Source organism: Gallus gallus, chromosome 30 (assembly GCF_016699485.2).
Source record: "Gallus gallus isolate bGalGal1 chromosome 30, bGalGal1.mat.broiler.GRCg7b, whole genome shotgun sequence".
NCBI classification, from domain to species: domain Eukaryota; kingdom Metazoa; phylum Chordata; class Aves; order Galliformes; family Phasianidae; genus Gallus; species Gallus gallus.
In genome coordinates this window covers 101,345-120,851 of record NC_052561.1, presented here as the reverse complement: position 1 = coordinate 120,851, position 19,507 = coordinate 101,345, and the positions used below count along the sequence as shown (strand labels likewise).

The 19,507-nt window shown below is 62.4% G+C and overlaps 2 protein-coding genes across 2 annotated transcripts in view; one reads left to right on the top strand and one right to left on the bottom strand.

Annotated features, from left to right (window-relative positions):
• Positions 1-18,208, top strand: part of LOC107050724 (proto-oncogene vav-like) — a 34,362-nt gene extending 16,154 nt beyond the window's left edge. Inside the window, 19 exon segments of the mRNA XM_025145752.3 lie at positions 991-1,087; positions 2,438-2,533; positions 3,885-3,953; positions 4,494-4,580; positions 4,854-4,939; positions 8,089-8,221; positions 9,943-10,052; positions 10,164-10,265; positions 11,016-11,104; positions 12,542-12,564; positions 12,655-12,700; positions 12,796-12,932; positions 14,365-14,430; positions 14,645-14,676; positions 15,119-15,235; positions 16,773-16,860; positions 16,968-17,082; positions 17,753-17,901; positions 17,991-18,208. Coding sequence (XP_025001520.2) covers positions 991-1,087; positions 2,438-2,533; positions 3,885-3,953; positions 4,494-4,580; positions 4,854-4,939; positions 8,089-8,221; positions 9,943-10,052; positions 10,164-10,265; positions 11,016-11,104; positions 12,542-12,564; positions 12,655-12,700; positions 12,796-12,932; positions 14,365-14,430; positions 14,645-14,676; positions 15,119-15,235; positions 16,773-16,860; positions 16,968-17,082; positions 17,753-17,901; positions 17,991-18,044 — 1,696 coding nt within the window. The 3' untranslated portion in view covers positions 18,045-18,208.
• FCER2 (Fc fragment of IgE receptor II) overlaps positions 18,161-19,507 on the bottom strand; it is a 2,370-nt gene continuing 1,023 nt past the window's right edge. The window contains exon 3 of the mRNA XM_046904753.1: positions 18,161-18,176. Coding sequence (XP_046760709.1) covers positions 18,161-18,176 — 16 coding nt within the window. The remainder of the gene's footprint in view (positions 18,177-19,507) is intronic.

Here is a 19,507-nt window from a genome sequence, read left to right as displayed (position 1 = left end):
TTGGGGTTCGGTGCCGTTTGGGGTTCGGGGCCGTTTGGGGTCATTTGGGGTTCGGTGCCGTTTGGGGTCATTTGGGGTTCGGGGCCGTTTGGGGTCATTTGGGGTTCGGTGCCATTTGGAGTTCGGGGCCGTTTGGGGTCATTTGGGGTTCGGGGCCGTTTGGGGTTCGGGGCCGTTTGGGGTCATTTGTGGTTCAGGGCCGTTTGGGGTCATTTGGGGTTCGGGGCCGTTTGGGGTTCGGGGCCGTTTGGGGTCATTTGTGGTTCGGTGCCGTTTGTGGTTCGGGGCCGTTTGGAGCCGTTTGGGGTTCGGGGCCGTTTGGGGTCATTTGGGGTCCGGGACTGTTTGGGGTCCGGGGCCGTTTGGGGTCATTTGGGGTTCGGGGCTGTTTGAGGTCATTTGGGGTTCGGTGCCGTTTGGGGTTCGGGGCCGTTTGGGGCCGTTTGGGGTTCGGGGCCGTTTGGGGTCATTTGGGGTTCGGTGCCGTTTGGGGTTCGGGGCCGTTTGGGGTCATTTGGGGTCCGGGTCCGTTTGGGGTCATTTGGGGTTCGGTGCCGCTTGTGGTTCAGGGCCGTTTGGAGCCGTTTGGGGTTTGGGGCCGTTTGGGGTCATTTGGGGTTCGGGGCTGTTTGAGGTCATTTGGGGTTCGGTGCCGTTTGGGGTTCGGGGCCGTTTGGGGCCGTTTGGGGTTCGGGGCCGTTTGGGGTCATTTGGGGTTCGGTGCCGTTTGGGGTTCGGGGCTGTCTGGGGCTGTTTGGGGTTTGGTGCCGTTTGGGGTTCGGGGCCGTTTGGGGTCATTTGGGGTTCGGTGCCGTTTGGGGTCCGGGGCCATTTGGGGTCATTTGTGGTTCGGGGCTGTTTGGGGTTCGGGGCCGTTTGGGGCCGTTTGGGGTTCGGGGCCGTTTGGGGTCCGGGGCCGTTTGGGGTCATTTGGGGTCCGGGGCCGTTTGGGGTCATTTGGGGTTATTTGGGGCCCTTTTGGCCCCGCAGGTTTCTGCTGTACGGCCGCTACTGCAGTCAGGTGGAGGCGGCAGCGCGGAGGTTGGATCAGCTGTCAGCCGGGACCGACATCCGCATGAAGCTGCAGGTGGGGCACTGGGAGCACTGGGAGCACTGGGAGCAGTGGGAGGGGGTACTGGGAGTACTGGGAGCACTGGGAGCACTGGGAGGGGGTATTGGGCTGATACTGGGAGCACTGGGAGCACTGGGAGGGGATACAGAGCTGATACTGGGAGCAGTGGGAAGGGATACTGGGAGCACTGGGAGCACTGGGAGGGGCTATAGGGCTGATACTGGGAGCACTGGGAGCACTGGAAGGGGATACTGGGAGCACTGCGAGCACTGGGAGGGGGTACCGGGAGGACTGGGAGCACTGGGAGGGGCTACAGAGCTGATACTGGGAGCACTGGGGGCACTGGGAGGGGATACTGGGAGCACTGGGAGGGGATACTGGGCTGGTACTGGGAGCACTGGGAGCACTGGGAGCACTGGGAGGTGTTACTGGGAGCCCCCACTGCCCCCATAACCCCACGACCCCTCTGACCCCACAAATCAGCCCATGGCCCCCACACCCCACATGACCCCATGACCTCTTGACCCCATGACCCCCATAACCCCCCACATCCCTCCGACCCTTCTGACCTCCCCTTGACCCCATGACCCCCCCGACCCCCCCGACCCCTGTGACCCCCCATGACCCCCCCATGACCCCCATGACCCCCATGACGCCCTGTGACCCCCATAACCCCCCCAACCACCCCTCATCCCCCACACCCCACAACCCCCATAACCCCCCACATCCCCCCGACTCTTCTGACTCCCCCGTGACCCCATGACCCCCCCGACCCCCGTGACCCCCCGTGACCCCCCCATGACCCCTCATGACCACCCATGACCCCCATGACCCCCCGTGACCCCCCGTGACCCCTCTGATCCCCCCAACCACCCCACATCCCCCAAACCCCATGACCCCCATAACCCCCCACATCCCCCCGACCCCTTTGACCACCTCGTGACCCCATGACCCCCCCGACCCCCGTGACCCTCCGTGACCCCCCCATGACCCCCCCATGACCCCCATGACCCCCATGACCCCCCGTGACCCCCATAACCCCCCCAACCACCCCTCAACCCCCCACACCCCACGACCCCCATAACCCCCCACATCCCTCTGACCCTTCTGACCCCCCCATGACGCCATGACCCCCCCGACCCCCGTGACCCCCCGTGACCCCCCCATGACCCCCCATGACCCCCATGACCCCTGTGACCCCCCCATGACCCCCCATGACTTCCCAAATCACCCCACATCCCCCACACCCCACGACCCCCATAACCCCCCACATCCCCCGACCCTTCTGACCCCCCCTTGACCCCATGACCCCCCCCGACCCCCGTGACCCCCCGTGACCCCCCCGTGACCCCGTGACCCCCCCAGGAATGCTCTCAGAGAGCCAACAACGGCCGCTTCTCCCTGCGGGATCTCCTGATGGTGCCGATGCAGCGGGTGCTGAAGTATCACCTCCTGCTGCAGGTCTGCAATGGGGGGGGGACATGGGGGGCCCTATTGGGGACACCGGGGACATCCCGGGGACAGCCGGGTCCTTTTGGGGTCACCCCGGTCCTTTTGGGGTGGAGGGGTCATCTGGGCCCCATTGGGGACAGCTGGGTCCTTTGGGGTGGGGGACACCCAGGTCCTTTTGGGGTCACCCAGGTCCTTTTGGAGTAGGGGACTCCCAGGTCCTTTGGGGTCATCCATGTCCTTTTGGGGTGGAGGGGTCATCTGGGCCCCATTGGGGACAGCTGGGTCCTTTTAGGATGGGGGACAACCAGGTCCTTTGGGGTCACCTGGGTCCTTTGTGGTCACCCAGGTCCTTTTGGGGTCACCCTGGTCCTTTTAGGATGGGGGACAACCAGGTCCTTTGGGGTCACCTGGGTCCTTTGTGGTCACCCAGGTCCTTTTGGGGTCACCCTGGTCCTTTTGGGGTGGGGGACAACCGGGTCCTTTGGGGTCACCTGGGTCCTTTTGGGGTGGGGGACACCCGGGTCCTTTTGGGGTCACCTGGGTCCTTTGGGTTCACCCGGGTCCTTTTGGGGTGGGGGACACCCAGGTCCTTTGGGGTCACCTGGGTCCTTTTGGGGTCACCCCGGTCCTTTGGGGTGGGGGACACCCGGGTCCTTTGGGGTCATCTGGGTCCTTTTGGGGTGGGGGACACCCAGGTCCTTTGGGGTCACCCAAGTCTTTTTGGGGTGGGGGACAACCAGGTCCATTGGGGTCACCTGGGTCCTTTTGGGGTGGGGGACACCCAGATCCTTTGGGGACAACTGGGACCTTTGGGGTGGGGGACAACCAGGTCCTTTGGGGTCACCTGGGACCTTTTGGGGTCACCCCGGTCTTTTTGGGGTGGAGGGGTCATCTGGGCCCCATTGGGGACAGCTGGGTCCTCTGGGGTGGGGAAGAACCAGGTCCTTTGGGGGTGGGGGACATCCAGGTCCTTTGGGGTCACCTGGGTCCATTTGGGGTCATCTGTGTCCTTTGGGGTGTGGGACAACCGGGTCCTTTGGGGTCACCCGGGTCCTTTTGGGGTGGAGGGGTCATCTGGGCCCCATTGGGGACATCTGGGTCCTTTGGGGTGGGGGATACCCAGGTCCATTGGGGTCACCTGGGTCCTTTTGGGGTCATCTGCATCCTTTGGGGTGGGGGACAACTGGGTCCTTTGGGGTCACCCGGGTCCTTTGGGGTCATCTGCGTCCTTTTGGGGTCATCTGCATCCTTTGGGGTGGGGGACAACCGGGTCCTTTGGGGTCACCTGGGTCCTTTTGGGGACGGATGTGTCCCCCTCCAACCTCTGACCTGTAGTGTCCCCCCCCCCCCCGCCCCATAGGAGCTGGTGAAGCTGACCCCGGATCCATCAGAGCGGGAGCGGCTGCGGGCGGCGCTGGATGCCATGAGGGTGGGGGGTCGTGGGGGGGTCCTGGGCGAAGGCAAAGAGGGGGGGTCCTGGAAGCCAAGAGAGGGTCCTGTGGGGCAAAGAGGGGGGGGTCGTTGGGGGGTCCCGAGGCTTCTGGGACATCGTGGGGGGAGGGGAGGGCTCGTGGAGGATTCTGAGGGGGTCTGGGGGAATTCTGGGGGGGGGTCTTGAGGGCAACTGGGAGAGTTCTGGGGGGGGTCTTATGGGGTCTTGGATGCATTCTGATGGGATGCTGAGGGGTCCTGAGGGGTTTTGGGGGGGGTCTTGGGGTCCTGGGGGTTCCTATGATGATCCAGGGGGGTCTTGGGGGGGGTCTGGGGGAGGGAGGGGGTGGTCCTGAGGGGTCAAATGGGGGTTGTGGGGGGGGGGGTCTTGGGGCACCTCGAAGGTTCTGGGGAGTATGAGAGTGTCACGGGGTGGGGGTGGGGGGGGGTCTTTGGGGTCCGTGGGGGTGGGGGGTGGGGAGAGGGGGGGTGTCTAATTGCTGTCCCCCCCCCCCCCCCAAACTCCCCTCCCACCCAGGACCTGGCACAGTGCGTCAATGAGGTCAAACGGGACAACGAGACCCTAAAGCAGCTCACCAGCATGCAGCTCTGCCTCCACAACATGGTGAGCCCCCCCGACCCCCAAGAACCCCCACCCCCCCCCCCCACCCCCCCACCCCATTAAAACAACCCTCCGCACCAATAAATCAACCCCCCCCCCCCCCAAAAGAGAGCCCCCCTCTCATTATGGCACCTCATTGTGGCGCCTCCCACACCTTCCTCGGCACTCTGGGTGTCCACGACGTCCCCCAACCCTAAATCCTTGGGACCCCTTTGTCCCCCCCCCCCCGACCCCCCCAACCCGTCCCCCCATTCATCCCATTGATGTCCACCACAGCCCCAGTCCTTGGCGCAGTTCGGGCGCCCCAAAATCGATGGGGAGCTGAAGGTGTGCAGCAGTGAGCGGCGCTCCAAGGCAGACAGGTGGGACAGGGGACAGCGAGGGGACACGGGGACACCAATAGGAACGGCGTGGGGACACCAATAGGAACAGCGTGGGGACACCACGGGGATATGGGGACACCAGCGGGAGTGTCATCAGGAGCAGCACGGGGGGGTGGGGACAGCAGGAGGAGTGTGATGGGGACACCACGGGGACACCGATGGGGACACAAGTGGGGACATCGGCGAGCACCACAGGGACACCTATGGGGACACCAGTAGGAACATCATGACATCACCACAGGGACATGGGGACACCCATGGGGACACCATAAAGGACATCATGACAACACCATGGGGACATGGGGACACCATGGGGAGATCAATAGGGACGCCATGGGGACATCAATAGGGACTCCATGGGGACATGGGGACACCCATGGGGACATCAGTAGGGACACCATGGGGACATCAATAGGGACACCATGGGGACACCCATGGGGACATCAATAGGGACACCATGGGGACATGGGGACACCCATGGGGACATCAATAGGGACACCATGGGGACATCAACAGGGACACCATGGGGACACCCATGGGGACATCAATAGGGACACCATGGGGACATGGGGACACCCATGGGGACATCAATAGGGACACCATGGGGACATGGGGACACCCATGGGGGCATCAATAGGGACACCATGGGGACATGGGGACACCCATGGGGACATCAGTAGGGACACCATGGGGACATCAATAGGGACACCCGTGGGGACATCAATAGGGACACCATGGGGACATCAGTAGGGACACCCATGGGGACATCAGGAGGGATGCCATGGGGACATCAACAGGGACACCATGGGGACACCCATGGGGACATCAATAGGGACGCCATGGGGACAGGGGGATGCCATGGGGACAGGGGGATGCCATGGGGACATCAATAGGGACACCATGGGGACATGGGGACACCCATGGGGGCATCAATAGGGACACCATGGGGACATGGGGACACCCATGGGGACATCAGTAGGGACACCATGGGGACACCCATGGGGACATCAATAGGGACACCATGGGGACATCAGTAGGGACACCCATGGGGACATCAGTAGGGACACCATGGGGACATCAATAGGGACACCATGGGGACACCCACGGGGACATCAATAGGGACACCATGGGGACACGGGGACGCCATGGGGACATCAATAGGGACGCCATGGGGACATCAATAGGGACACCATGGGGACACGGGGACGCCATGGGGACATGGGGACACCCATGGGGACATCAGTAGGGACACCCATTGGACATCAATAGGGACACCATGGGGACATGGGGACACCCATGGGGGCACCATAAAGGACATCATGACAACACCATGGGGACATGGGGACACCCATTGGACATCAATAGGGACACCATGGGGACATCAGTAGGGACACCCATGGGGACATCAGTAGGGACACCCATGGGGGCATCAATAGGGACACCATGGGGACACCCATGGGGACATCAATAGGGACACCATGGGGACATCAGTAGGGACACCCATGGGGACATCAATAGGGACACCATGGGGACATCAGTAGGGACACCCATGGGGACATCAATAGGGACGCCATGGGGACAGGGGGACGCCATGGGGACATCAATAGGGACACCATGGGGACATGGGGACACCCATGGGGACATCAATAGGGACACCATGGGGACATGGGGACACCCATGGGGACATCAATAGGGACTCCATGGGGACATGGGGACACCCATGGGGACATCAGTAGGGACACCATGGGGACACCCATGGGGACATCAATAGGGACACCATGGGGACATGGGGACACCCATTGGACATCAGTAGCGACACCATGGGGACATCAATAGGGACACCATGGGGACATCCACGGGGACATCAATAGGGACGCCATGGGGGCAGGGGGACGCCATGGGGACATCAATAGGGACACCATGGGGACATCAGTAGGGACACCCATGGGGACATGGAGACACCCATGGGGACATCAGTAGGGACACCATGGGGACAGGGGGACGCCATGGGGACATCAGTAGGGACACCATGGGGACATCAGTAGGGACACCATGGGGACATGGGGACACCCATGGGGACATCAATAGGGACACCATGGGGACACCCACGGGGACATCAATAGGGACACCATGGGGACATGGGGACACGGGGACACCCACGGGGACATCAATAGGGACACCATGGGGACATCAATAGGGACACCATGGGGACACCCACGGGGACATCAATAGGGACGCCATGGGGACATCAGTAGGGACACCATGGGGACATGGGGACACCCATGGGGACATCAGTAGGGACACCATGGGGACATCAGTAGGGACGCCACGGGGACATCAATAGGGACGCCACGGGGACATCAATAGGGACACCATGGGGACATGGGGACACCCATGGGGACATCAGTAGGGACACCATGGGGACATGGAGACACCCATGGGGACATCAGTAGGGACACCATGGGGACAGGGGGACGCCATGGGGACATCAATAGGGACACCATGGGGACATGGGGACACCCATAGGGGCACCATCAAGGACATCATGCCAACACCACGGGGACACCCATTGGACATCAGTAGGGACACCCATGGGGACATCAGTAAGGACACTATGGGGACGTCAGTAGGGACACCATGGGGACATCAATAGGGACACCATGGGGACACCCACGGGGACATCAATAGGGACGCCATGGGGACATCAGTAGGGATACCATGGGGACACGGGGACGCCATGGGGACATCAATAGGGACACCCATGGGGACATCAATAGGGACACCATGGGGACATCAGTAGGGACACCCATGGGGACATCAATAGGGACGCCATGGGGACAGGGGGACGCCATGGGGACATCAATAGGGACACCATGGGGACATGGGGACACCCATGGGGACATCAATAGGGACGCCATGGGGACATCAATAGGGACGCCATGGGGACACCCACGGGGACATCAATAGGGACGCCATGGGGACATCAGTAGGGACACCATGGGGACACGGGGACGCCATGGGGACATCAATAGGGACACCATGGGGACACGGGGACGCCATGGGGACATCCCGGGGATGCGGTGGGGGTGGGGTGGCCCTTGGGGACCCACGGCCGTCACCGTCCCCAGGTATGGGTTCCTCCTGGACAAGGCTCTGATCATCTGCAAGCGCCGCGGGGACGCCTACGAGGCCAAGGACGTCGTGGACCTACAGAGCCACCAACTGAGGGACAGCGGCCTCGGGCCCAGGGACGGCAAGAAGGTACCGGGACTGAAAGGTGGCCCCAAATGTCCCTCCTTGGTGGCCATAAATGTCCGGGTCTGGTGGCCCCATTAGAGTCCAGTGGCCCCAAAGGTCAGTCCTTGGTGGCTGTAAGTGTCCAGATTTGGTGGCCCCATTGGAGTCTGGTGGCCCCAAGTGTTGGTCCTTGGTGGCCATAAGTGTCCGGGTCTGGTGGCCCCAAGTGTCAGGGTCCTTGGTGGCCCCATTAGAGTCCAGTGGCCCCAAGTGTCAGTCCTTGGTGGCCATAAATGTCCGGGTCTGGTGGCCCCATTGAAGTCTGGTGGCCCCGAGTGTCCCTCCTTGGTGGCCATAAGTGTCCGGGTCTGGTGGCCCCATAAGAGTCCAGTGGCCCCAAAGGTCAGTCCTTGGTGGCCATAAATGTCCGGGTCTGGTGGCCCCATTGAAGTCTGGTGGCCCCGAGTGTCCCTCCTTGGTGGCCATAAATGTCCGGGTCTGGTGGCCCCATTAGAGTCCAGTGGCCCCAAATGTCAGTCCTTGGTGGCCATAAGTGTCCAGGTCTGGTGGCCCCATTGGAGTCTGGTGGCCCCAAGTGTCAGTCCTTGGTGGCCATAAGTGTCCAGGTCTGGTGGCCCCAAGTGTCAGGGTCCTTGGTGGCCCTATTAGAGTCCAGTGGCCCCAAATGTCGGTCCTTGGTGGCCATAAGTGTCCATGTCTGGTGGCCCCAAGCTCCCAGATCCTTGGTGGCCCCATTGAAGTCTGGTGGCCCCAAATGCCCATGTTTGGTGGCCCCAAGTGTCCAGGTCTGGTGGCCCCAAGCTCCCAGATCCTTTGTGGCCCCATTAAAGTCTGGTGACCCCAAATGTCCAGCTCCTCGGTGGCCCCAAGCATCCAGATCCTTGGTGACCCCATTGGAGTCCAGTGGCCCCAAGTGTCCAGGTCTGGTGGCCCCAAGCTCCCAGCTCTTCGTGGCCCCATTAGAGTAGAGTGGCCCCAAATGTCAGTCCTTGGTGGCCATAAGTGTCCGGGTCTGGTGGCCCCAAGCTCCCAGCTCTTGGTGGCCCCATTGAAGTCTGGTGACCCCAAATGTCCAGCTCCTCGATGGCCATAAGTGTCCAGGTCTGGTGGCCATAAGTGTCCAGATATGGTGGCCCCATTGGAGTCTGGTGGCCCCAAAAGTCAATCCTTGGTGTCCATAAGTGTCCAGATCAGGCGGCCCCACGCTCCCTGTTCTCGATGTCCTCACTGAAGTCAGGTGGCCCCCAACTCTTGGTGACCCCATTGAAGTCTGGTGACCCCAAATGTCCAGCTCCTTGGTGGCCCCAAGTGTCCAGATTTGGTGGCCCCATTGGAGTCTGGTGGCCCCAAAAGTCAATCCTTGGTGTCCATAAGTGTCCGGATCAGGCGGCCCCACGCTCCCTGTCCTCGGTGTCCCCACTGAAGTCAGGTGGCCCCCAACTCTTGGTGACCCCATTGAAGTCTGGTGACCCCAAATGTCCAGCTCCTTGGTGGCCCCAAGTGTCCAGATTTGGTGGCCCCATTGGAGTCTGGTGGCCCCAAAAGTCAATCCTTGGTGTCCATAAGTGTCCAGATCAGGCGGCCCCACGCTCCCTGTCCTCGATGTCCCCATTGAAGTCAGGTGGCCCCCATCTCTTGTTGACCCCATTGCAACTCAGCGCCCCCCCCCCCCCCCCCCCCCCCTACACGTGCGGTCAGCGCTGACCCCCCTCCCCTCCCCGCAGTGGTCCCACACCTTCCTGCTCATCAGCACGGCGGGGCTGCAGGGCTACGAGCTCTTCTTCAAGACACGCGAGCTGAAGAAGAAGTGGTTGGAGCAGTTCGAGATGGCCCTGTAGGTGACCCCACACCTTTGGGATCGGGGAGGTCGGGGGGGGGGGGGGGGATGAGCCCCACTTGTTGGGGGGGTCGGGTGCCCCCTCAGGACCCCCTCGTCCTTCTCCAGCTCCAACATCTTCCCGGAGCACGCCCTGGCGGATGGACACGACTTCCAGATGTTCTCCTTCGAGGACACCACGTCCTGTAGGGCCTGCCAGATGTTGTTGAGGTAGGGGGGCAGCGGGGGGGGTGGGGGGGGAATGGGGGGGCGTTGGGGGGCGGTGGGGGAAGGGGTGGTCCCAGAGGGGGGGTGGGGGCTTCAGGGGTCACGGATGGGGGAGTTCGGGGTGAGGGTGGGTCAAGGGTTGGGGTGAAGGTTGGGGGGGGTTTGGGATTGGGGTGGAGTTTGGGGGGGTTGGGATTGGGGTGATGGTTGGGGGGGTTTGGGATTGGGGTGAGGGTTGGGGGGTTCGGGTTGGGGTGAAGGTTGGGGGGGTTTGGGATTGGGGTGAAGGTTGGGGGGGTTTAGGATTAGGGTGGAGTTTGGGGCGGTTGGGATTGGGGTGATGGTTGGGTGAGGATTGGGGTGGAGTTTGGGGGAGTTTGGGATTGGGGTGAAGGTTGGGGGAGTTTAGGATTGGGGTGAGGTTTGGGTGAGGTGAGGATTGGGGTGGAGTTTGGGGGGTTTAGGATTGGGGTGAAATTGGGGGGGTTAAAGACTGGGGGGAAGTTTGGGGGCAGTCGAGTTTGGGGTGAAGTTTGGGGGGGGGTCGGGGATTGGGGCGACCTTTGGGGGGTTTAGGATCGAAGTTTGGGGGGGTTTAGGATTGGGGTGAGGCCAAAGCCGATGGGGTAAATCGAGAATGGGGTGAGCCCTGGAGAGGCCAAGGGGTGCCCCCATCTGCTGATGGTGTCCCTGTGCCCCCCCCACCCCAAATCGCCCCACACCCCCACCCCACATCCCGCTGTGCCCCCACAGAGGAACCTTCTACCAGGGCTACCGATGCAACCGCTGCCGGGCTCCGGCACACAAAGAGTGCCTGGGGAGGATGGGGATCTGCGGAGCTGGTGAGATGGGGGGGGGGGGAGGGGGGTCGGGGGGGGGTGATGGGGGGTGGGGCAGTGGGGTGATTTGGAGTGGGGTGATGGGGAGTGGGGAGTGAGGTGATGTGGGGTGGGGGTGTGGGGTGATTTGGGGTGGGGGTGTGGGGTGGTGGGGAGTGGGGTGGGGGGTGATGGGGGGTGGGGAGGGGGGTGGTGGGGGGTGGTGGGGGGGGGGTGATGGGGGGTGGGGCAGTGGGGTGATGGGGGTGGAGAGGGGGTTGATATGGGGTGGGGGTGTGGGGTCATGGGGAGTAGGGAGTGGGGTGGTGGGGGTGGGGAATGGGGGGTGATGGGGGGTGGGGGTGTGGGGTGATTTGGGGTGGGGTGATGGGGGGTGAGGAGTGGGGTGATGGGGGGAGGGGATGTGGGGTGATGGGGAGTGGGGTGGGGGGTGATTTGGGGTGGGGAGTGGGGTGATGGGGGGTGGGGAGGGGTGTGGTGGGGTGGGGAATGGGGGGTGATGGGGGTGGGGAGGGGGGTGATGGGGGGTGGGGGTGTGGGGTGATGTGGGGTGGGGGTGTGGGGTGGTGGGGAGTGGGGCAGTGGGGTGATTTGGGGTGGGGGTGTGGGGTGATGGGGAGTAGGGAGTGGGGTGGTGGGGGTGGGGAATAGGGGGTGATGGGGGTGGGGGTGTGGGGTGATTTGGGGTGGGAAATGGGGTGATGGGGGGTGGGGAGGGGGGTGATTTGGGGTGGGGTGATGGGGTGGTGGGGGGTGGGGAGTGGGGTGGTGGGGGTGGGGAATGGGGGGTGACATGGGGTGGGGGTGTGGGGCGATTTGGGGTGGGGAGTGGGGTGGTGGGGGTGTGGGGTGATGGGGGGGTGGGGGTGGGGGGTGATAGAGGGTGGGGAGGGGGGTGATGTGGGGTGGGGTAATGTGGGGTGATACGGGGTGCGGAGTGGGGTGATTTGGGGTGGGGTGATGGGGGGTGGGGAGGAGGGTGGTGGGGAGTGGGGCAGTGGGGTGATATGGGGTGGGGGTGTGGGGTGGTGGGGAGTGGGGTGGGGGGTGATGTGGGGTGGGGTGTGGGGTGATTTGGGGTGGGAAATGGGGTGATGGGGGGTGGGGAGGGGGTTGATATGGGGTGGGGGTGTGGGGTGATTTAGGGTGGGGAGGGGGATGATGGGGGTGGGGAGTGGGGGGTGACAGGGAATGGGGGTGTGGGGTGATTTGGGGTGGGGAGTGGGGTGATACGGGGTGGGGGTGTGGGATGATATGGGGTGGGGAATGGGGCGATACGGGGTGGGACACCCCAAGCCCGGGTGACCCCAGGAGTAGTGGAGTACCGTAAGGAGGGCTACCAACCCCAGGAACATAAGTAGCGTGAGAAATTAATTGGGGCAGGCGTTAATTACCCCCCCCCCCCTTCCAAGCTAACGAGCCTTTCCCCTTCTGCCTCAGATCCCAGCTGCGCTAACAGGAAGGTAATGGGGGGACGGGGCGGAAGGCTTTCGGGGGTCCCGGTGGTGGCATCACCTCCCTTGGATCTCATTGGGGTTCTGTTGGCCCCCCAGATGAAGTGCCAGCGGCCGGGCCACGACAGCAAGGGGGCCGACCTGGGTGAGCTCGGCGTGGGGGTCCCGCACTTATGGGTCCGCGTATTTTGGGGTGCCGGTGATATGGGGCCCCATACGGAGAGTCTTCGTTTCCTATAGGGTTGCCCAAGATGGAGGCGAGTCAGCACTACAGCGGGGTGCCCCCGCCGCCGGGAAATGTGGGGCCCCCCCTACGTCTCAGCCCCGGGGACGTCGTGGAGGCAATGGTGGCGGAGGTGGAGCAGCTGTGGTGGCAGGTGGGGGGCGGATGGGGGGCGGTGGGCGCCTTCCGGGGTGGGGGGGGCCGCCGTGGCCATATGGGGTGGGGGTCCTCCGTGGGGGAGACGGAGCACTGCGGCCGTATTGAGGGGGGAGCGCCGCTATGGGGACTGCGCCCCTCTGGATGATGGGTCAGGATGGACCCCAAAATGGGGATGGGCTCCCTATGGTCATCAGAGGGGTGGAACCCCACAGCCATGAAAGGTTGGACCCCAAAGTGGGGGCAGATCCCCTATAACCACTGTAGGGATTGGCCTCCTTCATGGGGACAGATCCTTTATGGCCGTGATGAGGATGGGTCTCCATGGCCGTGTCAGGATGGACCCTATAGGGGGGGCAGGTCCCCTATGGCCATTGTAGGGATTGGCCTCCTTCATGGGGACAGATCCTTTATGACCGTGATGAAGATGGGTCTCCATGGCCATGACAGGTTGGACCCCAAAATGGGGGCAGATCCCCTATGACCATTGTAGGGTTGGACCTCTACTATGGGGACAGGTCCTTTATGGCCGTGATGAGGATGGGTCTCCGTGGCCGTGTCAGGACGAACCCCAAAATGGGGGCACATCCCCTATGGCCATTGTAGGGTTGGACCTCTACTATGGGAACAGATCCTTTATGGCCGTGATGAGGCAGATCCCCTATGGCCACTATAGGGATCGGCCTCCATCTTGGGGGCAGACCCTTTATGGCCGTGATGAGGATGGGTCTTCATGGCCGTGTCAGGACGGACCCCAAAGTGGGGACAGATCCCCTATAACCACTGTAGGGATCGGCCTCCATCATGGGGACAGACCCTTTATGGCCGTGATGAGGATGGGTCTCCATGGCTGTGTCAGGTTGGACCCCAAAATGGGGGCAGATCCCCTATGGCCATTGTAGGGTTGGACCTCTACTATGGGGACAGATCCTTTATGGCCATGATGAGGATGGGTCTCCACGGCTGTGTCAGGACAGACCCCAAAATGGGGGCAGATCCCCTATGGCCATTGTAGGGTTGGACCTCTACTATGGGAACAGATCCTTTATGGCCGTGATGAGGCAGATCCCCTATGGCCACTATAGGGATCGGCCTCCATCTTGGGGGCAGACCCTTTATGGCCGTGATGAGGATGGGTCTTCATGCCCGTGTCAGGACAGACCCCATAGGGGGGGCAGATCCCCTATGACCATTGTAGGGTTGGACCTCTACTATGGGGACAGATCCTTTATGGCCGTGATGAAGATGGGTCTTCATGGCCGTGTCAGGACGGACCCCAAAATGGGGGCAGATCCCCTATGGCCATTGTAGGGTTGGAACTCTACTATGGGGACAGATCCTTTATGGCCGTGTCAGGACGGACCCCAAAGTGGGGAGTGGTTCCTACGGCCATATAGGGGATGGACCTCCATGTGGGGCTTCGTCTGCAGGGCAGGAATGTGGTCAATGGTGAGACGGGTTGGTTCCCCTGTGCTGCTGTCCGACCCTTCATCTGTGTGAGTACAGAGACCCCAAAGCCCCCCCAAATACCCTACAACGTCTCCAGGAGCCCCAGGGGTTGGGCACGGTGGGGCTGCCCCCCAAAAGTTGGATGTTTCTTGGGGTATAGGGGGTGTCCGTGGGATATGGGGGTGTCTGTGGGATAAGGGGGGTGTTGGGGGTGTCCCCCTCTGCCCCCCCTTGATCCCCATCTCTGCCTCTGCCCCACAGGCACCGCTGCCGGATCTCTCCGTCTACCTCTGGTCAGTGTTGGGGTCCCCCGAATCCTCCCCTGGGGACCCTCAAATCCCACAAGAAACCCCGAATTGTCCGTTAAGGCCTCCATAGACGGCACCCCTCACCCAAATCCTCACTCGAGAACACCCCATAGCCAAGGAATAGTACCATAGAACTGTTCCCCATAGCTATGGGAATACCCACAGCACCCATAGTACCCGAGGAATCTTTCACCCCATCCCTTTTGGGGTCACCCTGTCGCCCCCAAACCCTCCACTCCGGTCTCTTCCTGGGCTCCTTCCTGAAGTCATCCCAGTCATCCCATCACGCAAACCCTCCCCTGTTGACCCCATCCATCCCTGGAGCCCCCTATACCGAGGTTACCTCATAGCCCCCCCCCAGATCACCCCATAACGACAACGGGGTGCTGATTTAGGGGCTCAGAACCCCACCGTTCCCCACCCCCAGGTACGCCGGCCCCATGGAAAGGGGGGAAGCGGAACAGATCCTGACACCCCGCTCCGAAGGAACCTTCCTGGTGCGGCAGCGGGTGAAGGACACGGGAGAATTTGCCATCAGCATCAAGTAGGGTTTTGGGGGGCAGCCGTGGGGACCACCCTCAGGGTTTGGGGGGGGGGGGGGATGGAGGTGGTGATGGGGTGGATGTAGGGTGGTCCTCCATGGGGTATGGAGGTGAGAGAGAAAGAGTAGGGATGGACACTCACAGCGGGGTGGGGGTGGTGGTGGTGGGATGGGTAGGATTTGGGGTGGGGGGTGGGATGGGGGTGGTTGTGGTGGTGGGATGGGTAGGATTTGGGGTACGGGGTGGGATGGGGGTGGTGGGGTGGGTAGGATTTGGGGTGTGGGGTGGGTAGGATTTGGGGTGTGGGGTGGGATTTGAGGTGGTGGGATGGGTAGGATTTGGGGTACGGGGTGGGATGGAGGTGGTGGTGGTGGTGGGATGGGTAGGATTTGGGGTGTGGGGAGGGATGGAGGTGGTGGGATGGGTAGGATTTGGGGTGTGGGGTGGGATGGGGGTGGTGGTGGTGGGATGGGTAGGATTTGGGGTGTGGGGTGGGATGGGGGTGGTGGTGGTGGGATGGGTAGGATTTGGGGTACGGGGTGGGATGGGGGTGGTGGGATGGGTAGGATTTGGGGTACGGGGTGGGATGGGGGTGGTGGTGGTGGGATGGGTAGGATTTGGGGTACGGGGTGGGATGGGGGTGGTGGGATGGGTAGGATTTGGGGTACGGGGTGGGATGGGGGTGGTGGTGGTGGGATGGGTAGGATTTGGGGTGTGGGGAGGGATGGAGGTGGTGGGATGGGTAGGATTTGGGGTACGGGGTGGGATGGAGGTGGTGGTGGGATGGGTAGGATTTGGGGTATTGGGTGCGATGGTGGTGGTGGGATGGGTAGGATTTGGGGTGTGGGGGGGATGGGGGTGGGGGGATGGGTAGGATTTGGGGTACGGGGTGCGATGGTGGTGGTGGGATGGGTAGGATTTGGGGTATGGGGTTGGATGGGGGTGGTGGTGGTGGTAGGATGGGTAGGATTTGGGGTACGGGGTGCGATGGTGGTGGTGGGATGGGTAGGATTTGGGGTATGGGGTTGGATGGGGGTGGTGGTGGTGGTAGGATGGGTAGGATTTGGGGTACGGGGTGGGATGGGGGTGGTGGTGGTGGGATGGGTAGAATTTGGGGTGTGGGGTGTGGGGTGTGATGGGGGTGGTGGGATGGGTAGGATTTGGGGTGTGGGGTGGATAGGATTTGGGGTGTGGGGTGGGATGGAGGTGATGGTGGTACGGGTAGGATTTGGGGTGTGGGGTGCAATGGTGGTGGTGGGATGGGTAGGATTTGGGGTAGGGGGCGGGTGGGGGTGGTGGGATGGGTAGGATTTGGGGTGTGGGGTGCGATGGAAGTGGTGGTGGTGGGATGGGTAGGATTTGGGGTGTGGGGTGGATAGGATTTGGGGTGTGGGTGGGATGGAGGTGGTTGTGGTGGGATGGGTCGGATTTGGGGTGTGGGGTGCGATGGTGGTGGTGGTGGGATGGGTCGGATTTGGGGTACGGATGGTGGTGGGACATGTGCAGCGGTGGTCCCCAGCCCCACATCCCCCTGCCCAGGTACCGCGCGGAGGTGAAGCACATCAAAGTGATGACAGCCGAAGGGCTCTATCGCCTCAACGAGAAGAAGGCCTTCAGGGGGCTGGTGGTGAGCGTCGGACACATTCCCCATCCCCCCACCCCGACCCCACTGCCTGGGGGGGGCCGGATGGGGCCGGGGGCTCGCGGTGACCCCCATCATCGCGTGGCCCGTAGGATCTGGTGGAGTTCTACCAGTGCAACTCGCTCAAGGATTGCTTCAAGGCTCTTGACACGGCCCTGCTGGTGCCCTTCAAGGAGCCCGAGAGCCGGGCCAGCCCACGACCCCCGGGTAGGATGTGGGGTGCGGGGTGGGGGTGGTCCTCCACGGTGTTTGGGTGGACGCGGTGAGGTCCCCCCGTGGTGTGTGGTGGGGGAACAGAGGCAGTGGGGGGACCCTCGTAGTGGTATGGGGGTGGTGGCGTTGGGATGGGTAGGATGTGGGGTACGTGGGGGGTGGAGGTGGTGGGGGTGGGTCGGATGTGGTGAGGACCCCCACGGGGGGGGGGCGGTGGGGTGGATGCCATGAGGGTGGGATGGACGCGGTGGGGTCCCACATCATGGGGTGGATGTTATGGGGGTGGGATGGACGCGGTGGGGTCCCACATGATGGGGTGGATGCCATGAGGGTGGGATGGACGCGGTGGGGTCCCACATCATGGGGTGGATGCTATGAGGGTGGGATGGACGCGGTGGGGTCCCACATCATGGGGTGGTGGTGGTGATGGGATCCCCCGTGGAATCATTGGGGTCGGAAGGGACACCTTCGTGGGATGGCGGTGGGATGGGTCCGTTGGGGTCCCTCATTGCGGATGACGGTGGAGAGGAACGGCCGAGTTGGGACCGGCGGAGTTGTGGGGTGGCAGCAGTGGGGACGACCAGGAGATGGGGGGTGGGGGGTGGGGGCGCTCAGCCATGGGGTCGGCCTGAGGGTGACCCCATCCTTACCCCCAACCCCACAGGGGCCGTGCGGAGCTTCGGGTCGGCCAAAGCCCGGTATGATTTCTGCGCCCGCGACCGGACGGAGCTGACGCTGCGGGAGGGGGACATCATCCGCGTCCTCAGCAAGAAGGGGCACCCGGGGTGGTGGAAAGGGGAGATCTACGGGCGGGTACGGCCCCTCCCCAAACCCCACAGACCCCCCCTCCCCAACCCCACCATCGCCCCCCATGGCCTCACCCCGTATCCTTCCTCCCCTAGGTCGGATGGTTCCCCGCTAACTACGTGGAGGAGGATTACTCGGAGTATTGCTGACCGCAGGACCCCTAAATGTCCCCCCACCCTATATCCCCCACCCCGTACCCTCTGCCCCACTCTTTGAGGTCACTGCATCCCCCCCCCCCCACCCCTCCCCTTCCCTGTTAATTAATTTATGCCTCCTCCTGCCTACAGGGAGCAATAAAAATGGTGAGGACGAGGCTGCGGGGTTGGCTGTTCCGGGATGGGATCCAGGGATCGGGGCAGGGAATGGGGCCAAGGTCGGGCGATCGATGGGACCCAGCATGGGCTGTGGGGCCAACGTCTGTGGGAAGGGATGTGGGTGGGGGTGGGGATGGGGTCAGCTTCGTTAGGAAGGGAGCCGGGTCACTCTTTCGGACCCGGGTCCAATTAGGACTCTCCCGGGAACCGAGAGTTGGGGTAGGAAATAAGGATGAGGTTATGGGGCTGAGACAAGGCCACGAGGCCGGCGACACCAAGAAGGGGAAACTGCCCCAGATGGCCCGAAATTGTCCCCAAAAATAGACCTTTGAATCCTGTTCTTGAGGCTGGGTGGGAGGTCGGGCCCTAAAAGTGGGAGGTCGGACCCAAGAATAACGGGTTTGAAGCTGGGAGGGGCCCTAAAATGGGGTTTTGAGACCTAAGAGAGGTGTCCCATCCCGAAGGTGGGCGGTTCACCCCACCCCAAAGCTGAACGCTTCCATCGTGCCTACATCCCCCACCACCCAAAGGTGCCCCCAATGCTTCCTGAGTGCAAACTCAGACTCATTTCATCCCCATCCCGGGGCAAACTGGGATTTGGGGCACTCCCATCCTTGAGCATCTTTGGGGTTCACCATCTCCACATGGCCCTGGGGTCCCTTTGAGCACGTTGGGGTCTCTGGGGTCCACGGGGTCTCTTTGAGCACCTTGGGGCCTTCAAGGTCTCCTTGAGCCTCTTGGGGTTTCTGTGGGCTCCTTGGGGTCTCTTTGAGATTCTTGGGGTCTCCATGGGCTCATCAGAGTCTCCTTGAGCATCTTTTGGGGTCTCCATGGTGTCTCTTTGAGCACCTTGGGGCCTTCAAGGTCTCCTTGAGCCTCTTGGGGTCTCCTTGAGATTCTTGGGGTCTCCATGGGCTCAGCAGGGTTTCCTTGAGCATCTTTTGGGGTCTCCATGGTGTCTCTTTGAGCACCTTGGGGCCTTCAAGGTCTCCTTGAGCCTCTTGGGGTTTCTGTGGGCTCCTTGGGGTCTCCTTGAGATTCTTGGGGTCTCCATGGGCTCAGCAGAGTCTCCTTGAGCATCTTTTGGGGTCTCCATGGTGTCTCTTTGAGCACCTTGGGGCCTTCAAGGTCTCCTTGAGCCTCTTGGGGTTTCTGTGGGCTCCTTGGGGTCTCCTTGAGATTCTTGGGGTCTCCATGGGCTCAGCAGAGTCTCCTTGAGCCTCTTAGGGTCTCCAGTGACTCCTCGGGATCTCATTGAGCATTTGTGGACCTTCAGGATTTCCTTGGGCATCTCGGGG